Genomic DNA, 19,713 nt, shown 5'->3' on the forward strand with positions numbered 1-19,713 from the left:
TAATGGGTCCTTAGGAGTGTTTTGTCCGTCCTTTGCACCCTTGGGCATCACTAGCATGAAGGGCTCCAGGTCTCACTGCCAGTTCATTCTGATGCATGGTAGGAAATGCCACACTGTATTGGTTCCATTCTGCTTTTCAGTTGGGGCATAGATAATAATTTTCCCTTTTCAAGTTGTTTTGTATTTTGTAGGAGTCATTGAAAAATGATTAATCTCAGTCTGGAGAGATGGCTCAGCAGTTAAGAGCACTGACTGCTCTTCTAGAGGTCCTGAGTTCAACTCCCAGCAACCACATGATGGCTCACCATCATCTATAATGTGATCTGATGCCCTCTTCTGGTGTGCAGGTGTACACACAGACAGAGCACTATATACATAATAGTAAATAAATCTCTTTTAAAAAAGAAAAGAAAAATGACTAATCTCAAGCATTTAAGTTTTCCTTTTTTTTTTTTTAAGACCAAGTATCAAAACAGAAGAAAACAAAACCAAAGATCAAGGGTTCTTTTATTGGATATTAAGATTAAAAGAGCAAGCAAGCTATCCATTTTGGTAGCTGCTTGTAGAAAGGAGAAGGAAGAGTGTCCTGTAGTCCAAGAAGGGGCTCAGGGTGGAATTGTGCAGCTGTATTGTGTGGACAGCAAGTGTGAGAATACCAGAGCATTAGGACAGGTGTGTTTAGTAATTTGGTAGGTATCTGAAGGTAAGATGGAAAATAGAAACAGGAAAAGTCATGCTTGTACTATTAAAGCTCAGTGAAGAGCTGTTAGTAGCTGCCTGTGGTATTGATATCATACAAAATTAGGCGTGATTTTTAAATTATGTTTTCTTTTTTATTTAAAATTTACATCTGTCACTTCAGAAGTCCTGATTACTCTGCCCATGACACGGCATGTAGATTCTCTCACTGCCAAGGTAGACAGTGTGCTGCATGTCACGCCAACACCAGAGGCTAGCATAGGCCTCAGAGTAACCTCAAACTTGCCTGGCTTACATAGTGAATCCTGGTCTCATTTGTTTACTGTGGTTGGTTGGTTGGTTGGTTGGTTAGTTGGTTGGTTGGTTTGAGACAGAGTTTCTCTGTATAGCCCTGGCTGTTCTGGAACTCACTCTGCAGACCAGCCTGGCCCTGAACTCACAGAGATCACCTGCCTTTACCTGCTGAGTGCTGGGATTAAAAGTGAGTGCCACCACCATGCGGCATGAATCCGGGTCTTAAGAAATATCAGGGACCACATGAACCCTTTCATTTTAGCTTTGGAAGGCTGAGTACAAGTTTTGTCTTTAATATATTTAATATACTTATAATGTGTCATATTGTTGTTCAAGTGATTGCCACTCTCCTGTTCTTTTTGCACCCTTCCCTGGAGGAGATAAGGATCCGTCATTCCTCTTGACTACTCCCTTTCACTCTGCCTGTTACAGCTAACATTTGAGCTGTTGAGATGGCACAACCTTCTTACCAAAGTGCTTTGTCATGTGAATGCTTATTGTTGGTTCTCTTCTCAGTTGAAAGATATATCCTAATGTTTCCTTTGTCCCTTGCCTTTCATTATTTTCACTCACTTCAGAAACACTTCTGTGTGCCCAGTGTGTAAGACAGCCCCCGCTGTCTGTAGTTGTGGGTCTCAGGCAAACACATCCTTATGCTGCAGTGCACTAAGTGTGTTCATCAGGCCTGGCATGGTGCTTTGCTGACTCAGTTCCTCTTTACTGCCTGTGAGCTTTTTTCTTTAATTTCAAAGGGTAAAGCCTTAGTTTCTAGACAGGGCAGATGTTGGTTTGAATTTCAGAGCATATTTTGTAGTGGAGTCATTGTGCTTAGTCTCATTTTAAATAACACCTCTTCAAGAGGTGTGTTATAGAACAGATAGTTATGAGTGTTTAAGTCATACAAGACAGTGCAGTCAAACAATACCAGCAAATGCCACCATTCAAGTGCTTGTGCTGCCATTATACACAGCATCATACACTGACCTACTAAAACCTGACAGCAACTCAATGAGCCAGTGCTGTTATCCCCATTTCACAGAGGAAGAAGACTGTAAGTCCTCCAGGTTCACACGGAGTGAGTAGCAGATTGGACTTTACAAGGCTCCTGGCTCCCAGGCTGTGTTCCTGGCTTAGAACCCTCTGCCATTTGATATATGAATTTCTAACATAAAGGCAAAGGCATCTTATTATTTTAAAACTGGAAAGAGGCCTGTAAGTGTACATAAAGAGCTAATGGAAGAAATAAATTCATATTTAAAAAATAATATTATCAGGAGAAATATAACAAATATAAGTTGTCAGGACAGGCACTAAATACTGAATTTGTATAAATTAAATATTTTAAATTTAATTGGAGTTTCTAGAATCAAGTGTTTTAAACTGATCACAAAGCTCTGATTGCAGAATATGTATGTATTGTTTAAGCATGCACCTTGTAGATAGGTTTTGGTGCTATTAAAAGAGCATCTTATAGCCAGGTGAGATGGTGCATACCTTTAATCCCAGCACTTGGGAGGCAGAGGCAGGTGTATCTCTGTGAGTTCAAGGCCAGTCTGATCTACAAAGGGAGTTCTAGGGTATCCAGGACTGTTACACAGAAAAACCCTATCTCAAAAACAAAACAAGGCATTCACTAGGAAAGGAGGGAAAATGTCAGTGCTTAGAGGCTTAAGCACATTGCTTTGAATCTGCTCATAGGAGATGGAGCTTCTACTCCTGGGCTGCTCTTCCCTGTATGCTTTGTTCCTTGGTCACGTGCAGCATAGCAACATCAGCTCTCAGTAGCTCTACAGGTTTAGCTGTGGGCCTCCCGTGATGGCGTATTTCCAAGGGACAGGGTACTTGTCACAGTGACGGGACAGCATGCATAGGAACAACCAGCTACCACCAAACACCAGATGAGGCTCCTTGCATATGAAGGTGACTGTTCCAGAGGTGGGGACTTCCTTAGGGCTTTCTTGGTCACTCAAGGATCTGAAAGGAACTTTATCTGAGGATAAATTGGAAACTGCCTTATTCCACAGAAAGAAAATTCCCTGAGCTTTGGAGAAATGCTTTAGATTAGATGTTTATAAACATTTAACTCAAACAGAGCAATTCAAGTACAAGTTGTAGTTTTAATATCAGTTCTAGAATGGAGAGGAGATGTCTTTAAAATATGTCGTGATGAAGCTAGATTACACTGCAGTAACAGCCTGAGAATCCCAGTAGCATAGACTGGCACCACTGCCTAGCTCAGGTTATTAAGGCCTGAATTCATTGTGGCTCCAGCTTCCGTCAGTAGCATATGCTTCCAGGAGTTTAGAAGAAGGGAACGAGAACACGGTGTTCTTCACACCTGGTACTTGGGGATAAGAAGTTGTTTGATGTTTAAAAGCACTTTCTGCCCCTGCAGAGGACCCAGATACTGGTTTTCACCACCTAGTGTGGCTCTCAAGCATCTGAACAGCAGCTCTAGGGGATGCAGTGCCCTCTTCTGGCCTCAGTGGGCTCCTGCATGCACAGAGCACTCAAGTCACTTATTTTATTTGCATTCTATTACAAACATAGATTCTCTCTTCAAGGCTGAGAGCATCGCTGATCAGGGTGGTTTGACTGCCCTTCCAGCACAACCCCAGTAGTAAGTACCCAGGGCCCATGACCTCATCAGCCATAGGCTTTTGATAAGATGACAGGACCAGGTATGAGTTCCATAGTTGAGGGAATTGGAGGTTTGGTTTGGTTTTGTTTAATTAGTTGTAAGCCTCAGTCTTTATAATCAGACTTTGGGAATTTGAATATAAGAATGCTCTTTTTTATTCTTCTTTTGTTTCCTTGGAAGGGTCCTTGTGTTTAATGAAGTGCTGTTCCTCTTCCACAGCCGGCCATGGTGTTTAGGGTCTTTCCTGTGAGTTCATTTTACCACAGAAGCATTTAACGACAAGGAGAATCAAGGACTCTGAAAGTCAGATGTGAAAATGAGCATTGCTTATTGATTATAGTCTTGTATTGTTACCTGTGAAATACATAAAACCCTCATTTTCTCTTAAATAACTTTATGTTGTTTACTTTGTTTAAAATATGTTAGTACCAATGGGGTTGTGGGTACAGATCGAAATACTACCAAATCCAATGTCAGAAGAAAGGTATTTTATATGTGTGGCTGTTTTAGAAGCTAGGATAATTTTTCTTCGGTGTTTCTCTCATCTCCCTCCTCTTCTCCCTGCCCTCAGGAGTCACTGTTGACATACACGTTTTAAAAACAGTTCTGAACGATGGCTTCAGCAGTCCTCAGCTCTGTGCTCACAACTGCCTCTCGTTTTGCCCTGTTACAAGTGGATAGTGGCAGTGGTTCTGATTCTGAGCCTGGAAAAGGCAAAGGCCGGAATAATGGGAAGTCTCAAACTTTGGGAAACAAATCAACTACAAATGAGAAAAAAAGAGAGAAAAGAAGAAAGAAGAAGGAACAGCAGCAGAGTGAAGCAAATGAGGTAGCCATTGGAGTTCTTTGTCTGCCTCCCTAAGACTGCGAACACATGCTGCAGCCATTGTGGCCATCACAGGAGCAGAGCTGCATGATGGACACTCACCTGAGATCAAATGTAGCCAGCACGTAGACATTTCCCTGCAGACTGCAGCAGTGTGTTCATGCTTTAAGTTAAAACATTCTTAAAAGGGGCAGCCTGTGCCTACCCCCAGCTTCTCAGGAGACTGAGCTGACGAGGTTACTTGAGCCAGCCTGGACAGTATAGTAGTAAACTTTCAAATAAATTTAAAAGTAGAGACAATAAAATCCATAACGAACTTTTTCAACTGTATAAGTTAATATAAAGAGTACTTAGCTATAAATATTTTTAAATATGTTAAAATTAAAATTACTAGTATTGATGCATTAAATGCAATATATTTCATGCTTATTTTGTAGCTCAGAAATCTTGCTTTTAAGAAAATTCCCCAGAAATCCTCCCATGCCATTTGCAATGTTCATCATGAGCTTTCATTGCCAAGCCCGGCACAGAAAGAATCGCGGGAAGAGAACTGGCAGGAATGGAGACAGAGAGACGAACAGGTACAGCCAAGTATTAAAGCTGCCTTGTTTCTCAAGCACACCTGAGTACATGTCATCACTGGTCTAAAGAGCAGCAGGTATTGGATGGTTCCTGAGTGTAGCTCTGATGACAGGCTGTGGCTTCTGTGTGTATTGTGTGTGTTAGGTTGGTCAGTGCAAAGCAGTTGAATGTTTTGTTTGTGTGTTCTGGGACTCAGATCCAGGGCCTTGGACATGTTAAGAATGTGCTCTACCCTTGAGCTATAACCCTAGCCCTGGTGTGTGTGTTTGTGTGTGTGTGTGTGTATGTGTGTGTGTGGTGTTAATTCATCTACTGCTTACAAATGAAAGAGTGTTAGGAACATAAAGAAATACAACTAACTTATTTCAACTTTTGAAGGCCTAGAGAGCAATTGCAGTGATTTTTTTAAAGTACTTGTTCAAATTTTTAAAAAATCAGATTTATATGGCTATAGATCTGTTAAAAATATCTAGTAACAGTTTTGATTAAATATAAAGACTTTGAGATAAAACTTCCTTTTAACTTTGGTGTAAAATTGTTGATTGTAAAGGGATGCATGTTTTTCTTGTCCCCAAGCTCCTAGAATAATGACTCACGAGACTTAAAATATATTTACAAATACCTAGGCTGTATAGCTAGGCTCTTCTCTGACTAGCTCATAACTTAAAATAACCCATTTATACCAATCTACATTCTGTCATGTTGTTGGTTACCTCTGCTCAGGTACATCTATCTGTCCTCACATCTTCCCAGATGAATCTCCCTGCACCAGGCTCTATCCCAGAATCCTTTTTGCTTATTGGATGTCCACCTTCTTTTCTACCCTTTCCTCTAGGCCATAGGTGTTTTATTAATAGGTATTGAATCCATATAATACACAAGATAGTCTCTACAGTTGATGGCATGTTTGTTCTGTTGACCTATTTATGTGGTATTTTATTCTGATTCTCTTTAAGTGTTTATTAAGAGAGCACACATGAAGGAAGGGTATATGTGAGAATGTGTGTATGTTTGTATACTACATGGATAGGAAATGAACATTGTTTATTTGCATATTTATTAAACTATAATTTGATCCATAGGAAAACAGGCATTATTTTCAAACAGATATTTGGTCCATTTCATAGACTTTCCTATCATTCTTGTGTTTTAAAGAAAGTAGACAAAGCTGGGTAGGTGGCACACATAATGTAATTAAAATCACTTGGGAAACTGAGGCAGGAAGCTCTTGAGTTCCAGCCCAGCCTGGGAAAGAAGGCAAGATCCTGTTGCAAAAGCAAGCAAACCAGCGGAGGCAGACAGGCTTCATTGTGCTCTTCACTTAGCCTATGTGCAATATATTTTCTTTAGGATCTTGCATTGTCCGAGCCTCAGCTTTATGAGCATCAGTTATTTCTCAGGAGCCGTGCATTAGGCCCCGGACGTTCCCAGATAGTGTCGTGCTGTTAGGTGGCAATAGAATTTACCACTGTCCTCCCAATAGCTTAAAGGGTACTACTGGAAACTGATGTAGGAAAACAACTCAGGGTCACACCAGAATATAACCTCTGGTCACCTTTCTTTCTCTGCATTTGCTGTCAGAGTGAGCAGCTAGTTCTGAAAAGTTCTATGTAAGGATTTCATCTACAGCTCAGTACCTTGAGTAATTTGTACTGGATATGTTGTCAAGTCACACAGAAAGGCCTGGTACCTTGGTTAGAACTTTTGCTTAAAAGAACTGGTGGAGGCCATGCACTGTGTGGTCTTTAGTATTCCATGAGATAGCTGCACGCTCTGAGCTATTGTAAGCATGACGCATAAGCATTGCTAGTCCACCGTTACTCTACTCCTTTTCCACCTATCAAAGATACTTCTGTCCTTTAAATATCAACATAAAATTCATTCTCAGAGAATTCTCAATATATCCCAGTTAAGGTTCTTTTAAGTTTCACTCTCTTTTGTTTACTTGTATACTAGTTTATATTAATAAAAAAATAAACTTAAGAGATCAGTCAGAGTGTTGTTTGATGTCATCAACTTTATCAACTTTATTTCTGCCTGCTTACCATGCTTTAGGCCAATTTCCAACAACACCACAGTAAAGGCAGGCCAACTTTAAGCTGTTACAGTTAGACTCAGATTCCAGGGAGAGCTATGGTTGTTTGGTTGGTTGTTCATTTGTGTTTTTTTCCACTTCAAGTTTTATTTCTAGGCCAAGTGGAGCTGTGAGTTTGAGACCAACCTGGTCCATGTAGTGAGTTCTGGGACAGCTAAGGATATGTAGTAAGACCCTCTCTCTTAAAAACACACATACACACTTTCACCTTTTTAATTGTTTCATTAAAATACCTACCTTAACACTTAAATTCTGTGAGTTACTGTGGACAATCACACTATCTCCAGCTGGCTGATCATTGGAATGTGAGCCCAATATATGAGACATGAAAATAACCACAATTTTTAAAGACAATTAACAATTAATTGTTAAAAATAGGATTACAGTGGCAGCTTAACCAGCTTTATTCAGAAAAAAACTGGATTTGTTACTGTTTTGTTAAATCATCGTATTTTACCTTCTGAGCAAACATTTTGTACTTAGTTTAGATGTAGAAATTGATTTATACTTTCTTTTTTAATGTAGCTAACATAAATCTATTTTCACTTTATTATTATTATCTACATAATAATTTAGCTTTGGTTGTTTTTGGGGGGGGGGCAGTGGGGAATTTTGCCTGCATGTATGAATGTGTACTTACTGCTTGCAGAAGCCGGAAGCGGGTGTTGGATCCTTTGGAACTGGAGTTACAGGTGGTTGTGCGCCATAATGTGGGTGCTGGCAATGGGTCCTCTGAAAGAGCAGCTAGTGTTCATAACCACTGAGCCATCTCTCCAGGCTCCTATAATTAAATTGTAAAGTACTGTTTCCTGCTATCAGTTAATTCAAATTGAGTCAGTCCTCAGTCCTTTTAGAATATTGTGTAGAAGATGCAATTTATTGTGGGCTTACTTAGGTTCTTGTGTGTACTCTCATTTACCATTTTAGTTCTCACTGTGTTTTTTTGTTAGATTAGTGGTTTTCTGTGTACAGCTGACTTGTTTTGCTGTTTTTATCTCAGTGTAGGCTTAGATGACTTGCGTTTAAAGGGGTGACTTTAATTAGAAAAGTTTAATATGTAGAGTTTGATAATAACAGTCTGTATTTTTAAACATTAGCAACATAAACAGTTCTTAATAACTTGGGAAAAAATTATGGAGCAGTGATTAAAACTTGAAAACTTAGGCCATAGAAAAGATGAAACTAAAAAGTTCTGGGACACACTCAGCAACAGGAGTTAGCAGATACCACATCCAGGGTGACTGTCAGGTGGGTATCCCTTCCATGACAAATCTGAAGACAACACCTAGGACAACAGAAAAGACCTGCTCATTGTCTTACTGTCTGCTGTCCTGGTGATTCATCTTGGCTGTTAGTATGGTATTGTGTTAGAATGGTTGGGATGCTTAGCAGTCCTAGTGAATCAAGGGATAATACCAGAGTATTTTATTCAAAGTAAAAAGGGATTATGGAGAGAAAAATATGAGATATCTATAGCATATGTAGACACAGATATGAACGAAATTAACAATGAAAGAGGAACTAGACATTTCAAAAATAGGAGTTTATGCTTCTATACAATACAAGGTTCCTAGGATAGTGTGGTTAAGTATCTTTAGAAAACTAATATTCATTCAAACTGCATTCTTTTTCTTCTCCTGTATATGTTATTACATATCATGGTTATTTTGAGAATACGGTGTAAATCTGTGTTTGTTGTGAAACTTTCTTTTAGCTGACATCTGAAATGTTTGAAGCCGACCTTGAGAAGGCATTGTTGCTGAGTAAGTTAGAGTATGAAGAACATAAACAGGTACTAAGTATTTACCAACTTAAACATCTTCTAAGTGGTCAGAGCTTGGGTTAGTCCTTCCCGAATTTACATAAAATTTCTTCTTTAGGGCTCAGACGTTACTTAATGTTAGGCGAATGAGCATAGAATATAAGTACATTTAGGGAGCTTTGAGTGAAGGTCCGTGGTCAAGCGTGTGCTTAGCATATATGAAACCCTGGTTCAGTCATTAGCATTGCTCCCTCCCTAGAAGTAGACTTAAAATTTTAAGCAAATATTAGTGCTGCAGTATACAGGAATCCATCTGAAGGCTCCCTGCCAGAGAGGCACAGCAGCACAGCACATGCTATTCACTCCTTAAGAGCTCAGCGTGTGTCATTCTTAGGCCAGAGAGCAAGATCATTGTGCAGTTCTGACTAGAGGGGATATTAAGTGGAAAGTAATGTTGGTTCCCAGTACCTGTATTTAAATTGTGTGAGATTTAGTTTATGTAGCATCATAATTCTTAACATTTATTAGAATTTCATTGTTGTTAACTAGATTCATTCAAGTTATAACTTAATATTGATCAAAAATGCCCCTTCTCATGGTTCAGGCCTTTTGATCATGCTGCAGCCAGCTAGAGCCTCTGTCCCAGGAAAAGAGAAGAGAGGGGTTAAACACACAGCAGGCCAGGCATGGTGGTGCATTCCTGTAATCCCAGCATTCAGGCAGAGGCAGGTGGATCCATGTGAGTTCTAAGCCAACCTTGACTACAAACCAAGTCCAGGACAGCCAGAGCTATACAGAGAAACCATGTCTCAAAAAACAAACAACAACAACAAAACACCACACAGTAGATGATTTTGCTACAAAAATATAAAACTTGCCAGTCAGGTGGCCTATGTATCATGCGTGCTGTCCTTATTCCTTGTATGCTAAGTAACTGAAAATGCTATGACCAAAATCAGGGCTGGAGACATGGTTCAGTGTGTAAGAGCACTGGCTGCCTCCTCCAGAAGACCTGGGTTCAGTTCTTAGCATTCACATGGCAGTTCACAACCACCTGCAACTCCAGGCCTCTTCTGGTCTCCAGGAGCACTACACGCACCTAAGAGCGCAGACACACTGCTAGCCAAAATGCCCATACACATAAAAATAAGTAATGTTTTTAAAAGAGAGAGGGAAAAAAGAACAATTATAAGAAAAATGGTTAGGTATGCATAAAAATCAAGATATTGTAAAAATGAATGCTTTATACTTTACTCTAAGTTAGCCATTTAAATGGACTTAGGGGTTACTCTTGGCAAGGTCCTCCTTTATTTTTTAATTAATGCATATGATTTTAATTTATAGAGCATTACAATACAGTAATGATAAGCTGTTGTTGCTTGTATGTCATTCTGAAGCTAGAAGGCTAGAATGTTAGAAGGGGAGCAAACAGTGTCGATGTCATGTTCCTAGCCAGTTTTCTTGCTAAGTTCATGTGCCTAGAACTCCAAAGCATTGTTTTTGTCAGACAATAATAACTCTAAGCCAACGGAAGTGCTGCTTTTCTATGTAAAGGCCAGTTTTATGTAATTGTATTAATGTGCTCACAGAGTTTACAAGTCAATATTTCAATCAAATAACCATAATAATGTGTGTGTGTTTGTGTGTGTGCGTGTATGTGTTTGCACGCGCTTGCGTTCACATGTGTGTATATGGGTACCCATATGCCGGGCGGGGGCAGAAATCAGCATCAGGTGTCTTTAGTCTCTCCATCTTCTTTTGGAGACAGGGTCTCTACTAAAGCTGGAGTTCAGAGACTAAGCTAGGTGGGCTGGCCCCCAGGCCAAGGAGTCCTCCCCAGCTTTATGATCGCAGGCACTCACCACTGCACCAGCTGTGTTCACTTTTACATGAGACTAGGGACTGAACTCTGGTCCTTATGCTTGCACAGCAAATATCATGCAAACTAATCCATTTCTCTGCTTCTCTCTCATGATTATTCCAGCCAGTGAATTTGTATGACAAATTATGAAAGTCTGAATTATCCATTGGCTTAGACCTGAGTGCTGGCACTACCTGTGCTTAGCACAGTGGTGACTCAAGCACAGCTTCTCAGTGCATGTGATGGGGATGGGGTTTTTAAAAACTCTTAAGTCTTACTAGATTTATTACCTATTGGCAAGGAAGGAAGTAGGCACTCTCAGGGAAGGTGTGCAGAGATATATAGTAGAGGGCTGGAGAGACGGCTCAGAGGTTAAGAGCACTGGCTGCTCTTCCAAAGGTTCTGAGTTCAATTCCTAGAAACCACATGGTGGCTCACAACCATCTGTAATAAGATCTGGTGCCCTCTTCTAGCCTGTAGGTGTACATGCAGGTAAAATACTATATACATAGTAAATAAATAAATCTTTTTTAAAAAGATACACACTAGATAATGTGTGAAAGAATATACTATAAATGAAAAACTATAATTGACCAGGGAAAGCTTCAATATGGATAGAAAGACAGTGTCAAATACATATGGTAGACTTGCCTTCTCTAAAAAGATACTGGATATTTTTAACTTTTATATTGGTTTCAGGTTATTTAGAAACTCATGTGGTAAATGTAGGAGGTGATTAGAGACTGTGTCAGTGTCTAAACAAGAGAAGAGACCTAGTATCTAACAGAATGGCTCATTTGCATATAAGATGTGTAGGAGATAAGATGAGGCTTATAGATATAGTTATATATAGTTATAGACATATATAATTATAGATATAGATAGCTGTGTGGAGAGTAGCATAATGAAGTACTTGGTAAAGATCAAGTGGGAAGGTGGGATCATTGTTGACAAATAAACACAGTGTGGCAGAGTGTGTTGAGCATCGCAGATGATGTCTGTATATAGAGAAACCATTAGTGTATAAGTGGAAACTTTGATATTGAAGAGCATATAAGAAGAATAAGTTAAGAATAGGTTAAAATAAATAAGTTAAGAATAAGTTAAGAATAAATGAGAATAGGTGCGGTAGTGCACACCTTTAGTCCTAGCACTTGGGAGGCGGGGCCAGGCAGATCTCTGTAAGTTTGAGGCCAGCCTGGTCTACAAAGTGAGTTCAGTTCAGGACAATCATGGCTATACAGAGAAACCCTGTCTTGAAAACAAACAAACAAAAGAATGGGTATACTGAATAACAGCTGTGTTTTTATGAAGAGAGTTGGGGGGAAAAGTCAGCAATGGAGACTTAAGAGTCTGAAGAAAAACATTTTTTTAAATGTATGAAGTTAGGGGCTGGCTCAGTAGTTAGGAGAACTAGCTGCTCTTCCAGGGGACCAGTGTTCCAGTCCCAGCATTTACAAGGCGTCTCAACCACCTGTAACTCCAGTTTCAAAAGATCCAGTGTTATCGGCTGAGCTTCTTGGGCACCAGACATAATTCAGACAAAACACCCATACACATAAAATTGTAGAACAGGCTGGCCTTGGATTCACAGCAATCCACCTGTCTCTGCCTCGCTGAGAGCTAGGATTACAGGTGTGGGCCACCACACCCAGCTAATAAAAACTTAAATTAAAAAAAAAAAACAAGAGTTCAATTAAAAAAAAATACTATCTTTTAGATTTGATAATTAAGAGAAAACTGATCTTAATTTTAGTGTCAGAGAACAACCGAATTCCCATTTCAGAGGGTTTGAGATTGGAAATTGTAGATAAATCTTTTAAATTTGGTCTCGAGGGAAAGAATAAGTTGGCAGCGGGGGAAGTTTATAAACCAATCTATGTTTTTACTTTAATGTTTTTAATTGAGAGGAGAAACAATAAATAGGAATTTTCAGCAATTTGGCTGGCCTAAGCTTTCCACTTTTTATTTGCCTTTACTCTTAAAGAAACATATGAGAAAGTGATGTTATGCTTTATAAACCAAACCTAATTACTGTTGGTAATTCTTTTTAGGATTATGAAAATTCCGAAACTGCTTCAACTCAGTCTAAAGCTATAAATAAAAAAGACAAGAGAAAGACCCATCAGGGGAAAGACAAGCCTCTCACAGTGTCACTGAAAGACTTCCAGTGTGAAGGTAAGTTGGCACAGTGCTGCCCAGAGCCTGGGAGCTCTTGGTCTTGTCTTTTCCTTGTAACCCAGCCTGACTTCAACCTCTGTGTAGCCAATGGTCTTCCTGCCTCTGCCTTGATGCCACAGGTATGTTTCATGTCGTTTATGTGGTGCTGTGATTAGATCCAGAAGCTTATGCTGGCCCAGGTGTCTGCCACCTGACTTAATAGTTTTTTTTTATAGTTGTGAGTACTTTTCTAGTTTTGGTTTTGTTTGTGTAGCCTGTCTTTTAGTTCACTTTGTACTGCTGTGATCACATAACTAACAGCAGGTACTTCCAACAAACAAAAGCACACTGACCTGGAGGCCGGGGAGTTCAGGGTAAAGGTATCACAATCTGTTAGAGTGGTGCCTGCTGCACAAATGGTACATGGCAAAAGGGCAAGAGAGAAAAAAGTGCTGTGTGACTTCCTGGGGAGATAAGAACAAATGTCTATTCACTCAGGAGAGTGCACCAAGAGCAGACCAAAACCAGTTGCCTCCAAATCTAGCTTGCTGAGCCAATGAGTTTACTGGATTTTCTTACAGAGGCATGGATGAGGGGTCACCTGTAGGCCAGCTGTGTAACCAGAAGCCCACCTCAGTTTGGGCAGCAGCTCAAGACATGTGGGGCTTCAAGGGTAGGGCTTGTAGGGGTCTCCTTCTGCCCTCTAGGTTACTGACTGTTTGATCCACTTTGTAACTTTCTTGTCAGTTGTTGAATTGATCTAGTAATTTTCTTGTATAGGTCTTCAAGCTCCTATTCATTTGTTTGGGTTTTTGTTAGTTGCTGTTTTGTTTTTTTTTTTTAGACAGACTTTGTGTAGCCTTGGCTATCTTGGACTCACTTTGAAGACCAGGCTGGCCTCGAATTCACAGTGATCCACCTACCTCTGCCTCCCAAGTGCTGGAATTAAAGGTGTGCACCATCTCTGCCCAGCTTGGTTGCTGATTTTTAAAGTGGGGCTCTGAGATATTTTTGGCAAATCAGAAACCTGGTCATCCTTGTTCTCTGGTATTGAGGAGCTATCAGTTTGTAGTGGTTTCCAAGAGGACTCGTCTGTAGTGGGTTTTGAGTGTCTTCCTTGTGTTTGTGCCACTGCTGGAGTGTATGTGACCATCCCCATTGCTTTATGTTAGTCTATGTGAGCCTTAAAAGGGGAGTGGTCAGACCTCCTGACCTCTCTGTAGATGCATCTGCTGCAGAGCTGCACCCCTCAGCTGGTGGATTAAGGAGACTGAATCCCAGTCCCATAGTCCTGACTATTGGTCAGACGACCTGCTCCTCTGGGCACTAGCAAGGGAAGAGAAATTGTGCACTATGGCCATGTCTCAGTTTCAGATCCCTGTACCCATCCTAGAGCTAGTTTGAGGTCTGCTGTGGTAATCATTTCTTCCTTGACAGTTGGCTTTAGCCTCCTTTTGGGTTCTTGCAATACATATGTTCCTCTTGAGGCTCCTACTGTACCAGGCGTCCTTCCTGGTGCTGTCCTGACAGGAGCCATCTCAGTGTGTACTGTATGGTTGGGTGCCCCAACAGGCTTTCTTTGGGAAAAAAATATATACTTGACCTCATTTCTATTTTCTATAGCTCTTTTGCTTCTCTCCTGGCACTTTAAAAAAATTTTTTTATTAATTCATTCATTTTACATCTCACTAGTTACATCCTTTGTATCCTCCCATTCCTCCCTCCCTCCTGCTTTGCCCCTACTCCACTACCCAATGACTGTGACTGAGGGGGAATCTCCTCCCCCTGTATATGCTCATCAAGTCTCTTCCTAGTAGCCTGCTATCCTTCCTCTGAGTACCACCAGGCCTCCCCATCCAGGGGACATGGTCAAATATGGGGCACCAGGGTTTGTGTGAAAGTCAGTCTCCACTCTCCGCTCAACTGTGGAGAATGTCCTGACCATTGGCTAGCACACAACAGGGACACATGCTCAACCATGTTCATAGTGGCCTTATTCATAATATCCAGAACATGGAAACAGCCTAAGTGTCCCTCAGTAGAAGAATGGATAAAGAAATTGTGGTACGTTTACACTATGGAATACCACTCAGCTATTAAAAACAAGCAATTTCCGAAATTTGTGGACAAATGGATTGAACTAGAAATGATCATGAGTGAGTTAACCCAGAAGGAGAAAGAGTCAAATGGTTTATACTCACTTATATCTGGACACTAGTCCAAGGGGCATGTCCCATGAAAGTCTTCACTTATCAGGAAAGTGGGTCAGAGGGGAGGACATCCTGTTGGGACTCTAGGTGAAAGAAGTATGGGAGAATGGGGAAATAGAAGAATCCAGAGGGTCCTAGAAACCTACAAGAACATTATGATGGCGGATCTGGGCCCAGGGGTCCTGCTCAAACTTTGACACCAGCCAAGGGCAGAGGCTAGAATCAAGGTTCCATTGCTTAATGTTTTTCCAGTGATAGTTGCATTTCAACATGAATTTTACGGTGACAAAAATTTTAAACAGAAAGTTGTTTAGAAAAAGCTATTTGAGGGCTTAAAACTAAGTCAGTTCAGTAGGACTCTGTAAAACTTAGTAAGAAATTACCAAGTTGTGTTTCTGAATTTGTCCCTTTTCTAAAACTAACTAAAAGTAAAACTTGACATTTTTACTTTTTGAGAAATTAAATATAATAGATAGTTCAAGGTGTGATAGTGCATGCCTATAATCCCATATGTTAAAGATTTTATTACAGTACAGCCAAATCACTTTGTGTATCTTAAAAATAATATAGTCAGTAGCTTTTAAGGACATAGGTTGCTATCATATTTTTCATTTTTCTCAACAAAGACAGTAATCTGGACATTTTCAGTTAATAGTCTCTTCAATTTTCTATCCTCTGAAAAACACATAAAGCTATGTTAACTGAGTCATATATAAAACTCGTATGCTGAAAACTTAATAATATCCATAAGATGTAGTCCCTGAACTGAACTAAACCAGCAGCTCTGTGCTGTACTTCAGTACCCTAAGCCTACAAGCAATCAGGTGTGAATCTTAGAAAACTGTTTCTAGAACTGGGCATGGTGGCACACTCAGGAGGCAGAGGTAGGTAGATCACTGAGTTCAAGGCCAGCCTGGTCTACAAAGCGAGTCCAGGACAGCCAAGGCTACACAGAGAAACCCTGTCTCAAAAAAAAAAAAAGAGAGAGAGAGAGAGAGAAAGAAAGAAAGAAAGAAAGAAAGAAAGAAAGAAAGAAAAAACCGGCTTCTAACCCTTATAGTCTTAATAGTCTTTCGGCTACTTTGTGTTTTACATGTTAAAATATTGGTATTTATTAATTCTTTCCTGTAAAACTTTACTTTTCTTTTTTTCATTTACAGATCATAATAGTAAAAAGACTGAGGTAAGTTTTACTATGATTGTCCTGTAGTCTAGAAAACACCGAAGAATAGTACTTTAATGATTATCAGTAAGTCTTTTTCTAGAGACATGGCCACTTAAAGGTTTTCCTTGACTAACCTCATTATGTTTCTGGTGTTGTAAGGATAGAAATACATTAGAATAAAAGTGATTATTTGCGTAAACTAGTTTCATTTGGTATTACTATTCTAATCTATGTATTTTCAAGCTTAAAATTCAAAGAAGTGATTTAATCTTCAAATCTGTGTTTTAATTTTTATATGTGTATATGTTCATTTTTTGTATGGAGGAAGGCATTGTGTGCACAGGTGTGTGTTCACAAGTGTACTGCATAGGTGTCCATGCATGTGTGTATGTGTGTGGAGCCCAGGGAACAAGTGCAGGTGATGTTGTTCCTTAGGTGCTGCCCACATTTGTGGACCCACATGGTGGAAGACGAGAACTGTCTTCTGGCCTCTGCATGAGTCACAGTGCACAGGCCACCCTACATGTGGCACACGGAAAAAATTTTAAATGCTTGTCCTTCTAGATGTGGTGATACATATTTACAAATCTCAGACTTGGGAGGCAAAGGCAGTAGATTGTGATGCGTAAGCTACATAGAAAGACCCTGTGATGAAGAATCAAAACAACCAAAAATCCGGAATATAAAAAATCAACTCCCCAAAAGGCTGACAAGATGTCTCAGCACATAAAGGTGCATGCTGCCAAGCCTGAACCTGATTCTTGAGACCCAGACAGTGACAGCGACTGACTAACATCATCTGCTACAAAGACCTGAGTAGTGCGGAAGGGAAAGAAGCGTGTGGAGATGGGCTGCTGCGAAGAGTGTGTGCTGTGGTGTACTGAGAGTCTTTACATTGTAAAGCGGGATGTCTGTCCCATAAGAGGCTACATGGAACCCTTAGTAATCGGGGGGGGGGGGGGGGGGAACACTAAGGAAATGTTAGGCTAGGGAGATGGCTTGTTGGTGCAGAGTGCTACAGTGCAGCCGTAAAGGTGAGAGTTGAAGTGTAAAAAGCTGAACATCCTGCATATAGCTGCAGTCCCAGCTCTGAGATGGCAGAAACAGAAGGATTGCTAGAGCCTCTTGGCTTGCAGCCCAGTTGAGATGATATAAGCTCCAGGTTAGGAGTAAGACCCTGCCTTAAGAAAAAGGTGGGAAGTGATTGAGGGAAAAGGATGTCTCATGTCTGGTTCTGGTCTCTGCATACGTGTGCACAAGACATACACAAATACAAGATCAGATTTGCAGGCCGTCACAGCCTGCTCTAGAGAAACTTACATATGTGACCATAGATACTGATATCTGTGTGATTACCAGGCCTACCCTTTACATCTTACCCAAGAAAAGACTGGAACAAATCCAAGTGCTTACCTTTAGAAAGGGTTTATGAAGTAATGATGATACAACTTAGGGATAAACAAAACTTTAAAATGTGCCGAAAACCAGTGCTTAGCGTAAATGTAAGTCACACCTTAGGAGGGGCATCTCTGCCACACGAGGTTCCAGGCTTAGATGTGTAATGGAGACGAGGCTTCAAGGAAGCAGTTGGGCAGCTGGAGATGTTACTGGTGATCTAGCATTGCCTGCTGTGAATAGGCCCAGGGCTGGTTTCTAGCAAAGCGAGGGAACGGAGGTTTTTTCTGACAACTCACTTGGTCCTTCCAACAAGAACATGTGAGAACAAAAAAAGTAGGTTGTGGAAAGGGGTGTGTTCTAGATTAGAGAGACTTGAGAGATCACCAGCTGTAATGTGCAGGTCTTAGTCATATTATGCCATGGGGTCCCTATTGCAAAATACCTAAGCCAAGGAAGTATATGGGTTAAATAAAACAAACAATGAAGTAATGATTTTAGTTCAGTAAATTCATGGTCATGGCTACTTTGCGGAAGCAAGAAGATGAGTGTGGGAGAGTTCAAAGGGCACAGGTACAGGTAGGGCATGCTCTAGTGTTGAAGAGAAATGAGGTTGGGTGGCTCTTTTGCAAGCAGCTTTACTGACTGATAATGTGACTCAGTGGGAAAGCACTTGCTGCCAAGTCTGCTGACTCAGGTTCAATCCCTGGGATTCACATGACAGAAGAAGAGTACTAACTCTTGCAGAGAACAAGTTCTTCTCTGACCTCCATCCCCTTTAGCAAACAAAATACAATTTAAAACAACAATTTTAGGAGGGTGGCTCTTTAAATATAAATAAATAAATAAATAAAATAACAACTTTATTGTTACATAGTCTGCATCAAATTTACCATAGGATGTATATAACTAAGTCATGAAGAAAAACAGACTGGGAATCAAATCAAATCAAAGCTAACCTCTCAGCCCCATTTGTAGTATATTTAAGGAGTTATGACCGAATCACAATCTAGATTTAGAATTGTCTATAATCTCCAGAGTTCCCTTTTACTCCCCTCTTGAGTCCCTGGCAATGACCGTTCTGTTTTTGATTTCTGCATATTTGCATTTTCTGGTAGCTTATGATCAGACTCAGTGTGGTCCTTTTTTTTTTCACCTGGGATTGTTTTCACCTGGGATAGTGTTGTCAGGTTGATCTACATTGTAGCATGTGTCAGTAGTTCATCCAGCTAGACATAGCTGCCCACTGTCTACCAACATTGAGAGGGCAAGGCCATCCTGGTCTCCATAGCTCCAGGCCAGCCTGTACTACAAAGTGAGATCCTGTCTCAAACAAACAAATAATAGTTCATTCAGCTTCATTGCTGAATTTATTCTATTGTCGAGTTGTTTTGTATTCAGTTACTACAAACTTTTGATGTTTGTGTGGTTCCATGTTTTTATTCCCTGGGTGGCTATCTAGGACTAATAGATTGTATAGTAATTTTTTTTTTCTTTCCAGAGGTAGGGATTGAAAATGTTTACCTGTTTGTAATGTTCTGCGGATTGAACCCAGGGCCCTGAGCAGCTAGGCAAGCATTTTAACTACTGAGTTCCATCCAAAGACCTTTTAACTCTTTCAAACATGATCTCACTAAGTTACCTAGGCTAGCTTTGAACTCTGTGTGTCTAGGCGAGCCTTGAACTGATGGTCCTCCTGCCTCAACCCCAACTAGCTAGGATTATAGGCTTACAACAGGAGGCCTGATTGAAATGTTTAACTGTTTCAGAGCCTGACAAACTGTTCTAGAACATGGATATGGCATTTACTGGTCTCACCTGTGGTGTGTGAGAAATTCTAGCTTCTGTACACCCTTGCCAGCACCTAACATTGTCTCCTGCTGGGGTGTACCCTGTCTCATTGAGTGTCGGCTACATTTTCCTGATGGCTCATAGTATGTTTTCATGTGCTTGCCAAAATTCTGGTATCATCTTTGAACACTCTTCTCAACTCTTGCCAAATGTGTGTGTATGTGTGTTTCAT

The 19,713-nt window shown here is 40.4% G+C and overlaps 1 protein-coding gene across 5 annotated transcripts in view; it reads left to right on the forward strand.

The window, feature by feature from the left end:
- GKAP1 (G kinase anchoring protein 1) overlaps positions 1–19,713 on the forward strand; it is a 36,954-nt gene that overhangs the window by 4,323 nt on the left and 12,918 nt on the right. For 3 of the 5 annotated variants that reach the window (XM_084794572.1, XM_084794571.1, XM_084794569.1), the window contains 5 exons: positions 4,206–4,463; positions 4,898–5,041; positions 8,852–8,929; positions 12,815–12,938; positions 16,291–16,313. In XM_084794572.1, coding sequence (XP_084650698.1) covers positions 4,248–4,463; positions 4,898–5,041; positions 8,852–8,929; positions 12,815–12,938; positions 16,291–16,313 — 585 coding nt within the window. In that variant the 5' untranslated portion in view covers positions 4,206–4,247. Of the gene's footprint in view, positions 1–3,543; positions 3,614–4,205; positions 4,464–4,897; positions 5,042–8,851; positions 8,930–12,814; positions 12,939–16,290; positions 16,314–19,713 lie in introns of all 5 variants that reach the window. The other 2 variants (XM_084794570.1, XM_084794573.1) reach the window with 2 other exon arrangements.

The sequence above is a fragment of the Acomys minous genome, assembly GCF_964271855.1.
Source record: "Acomys minous genome assembly, chromosome: 9".
Taxonomy (NCBI): Eukaryota; Metazoa; Chordata; class Mammalia; order Rodentia; family Muridae; genus Acomys; species Acomys minous.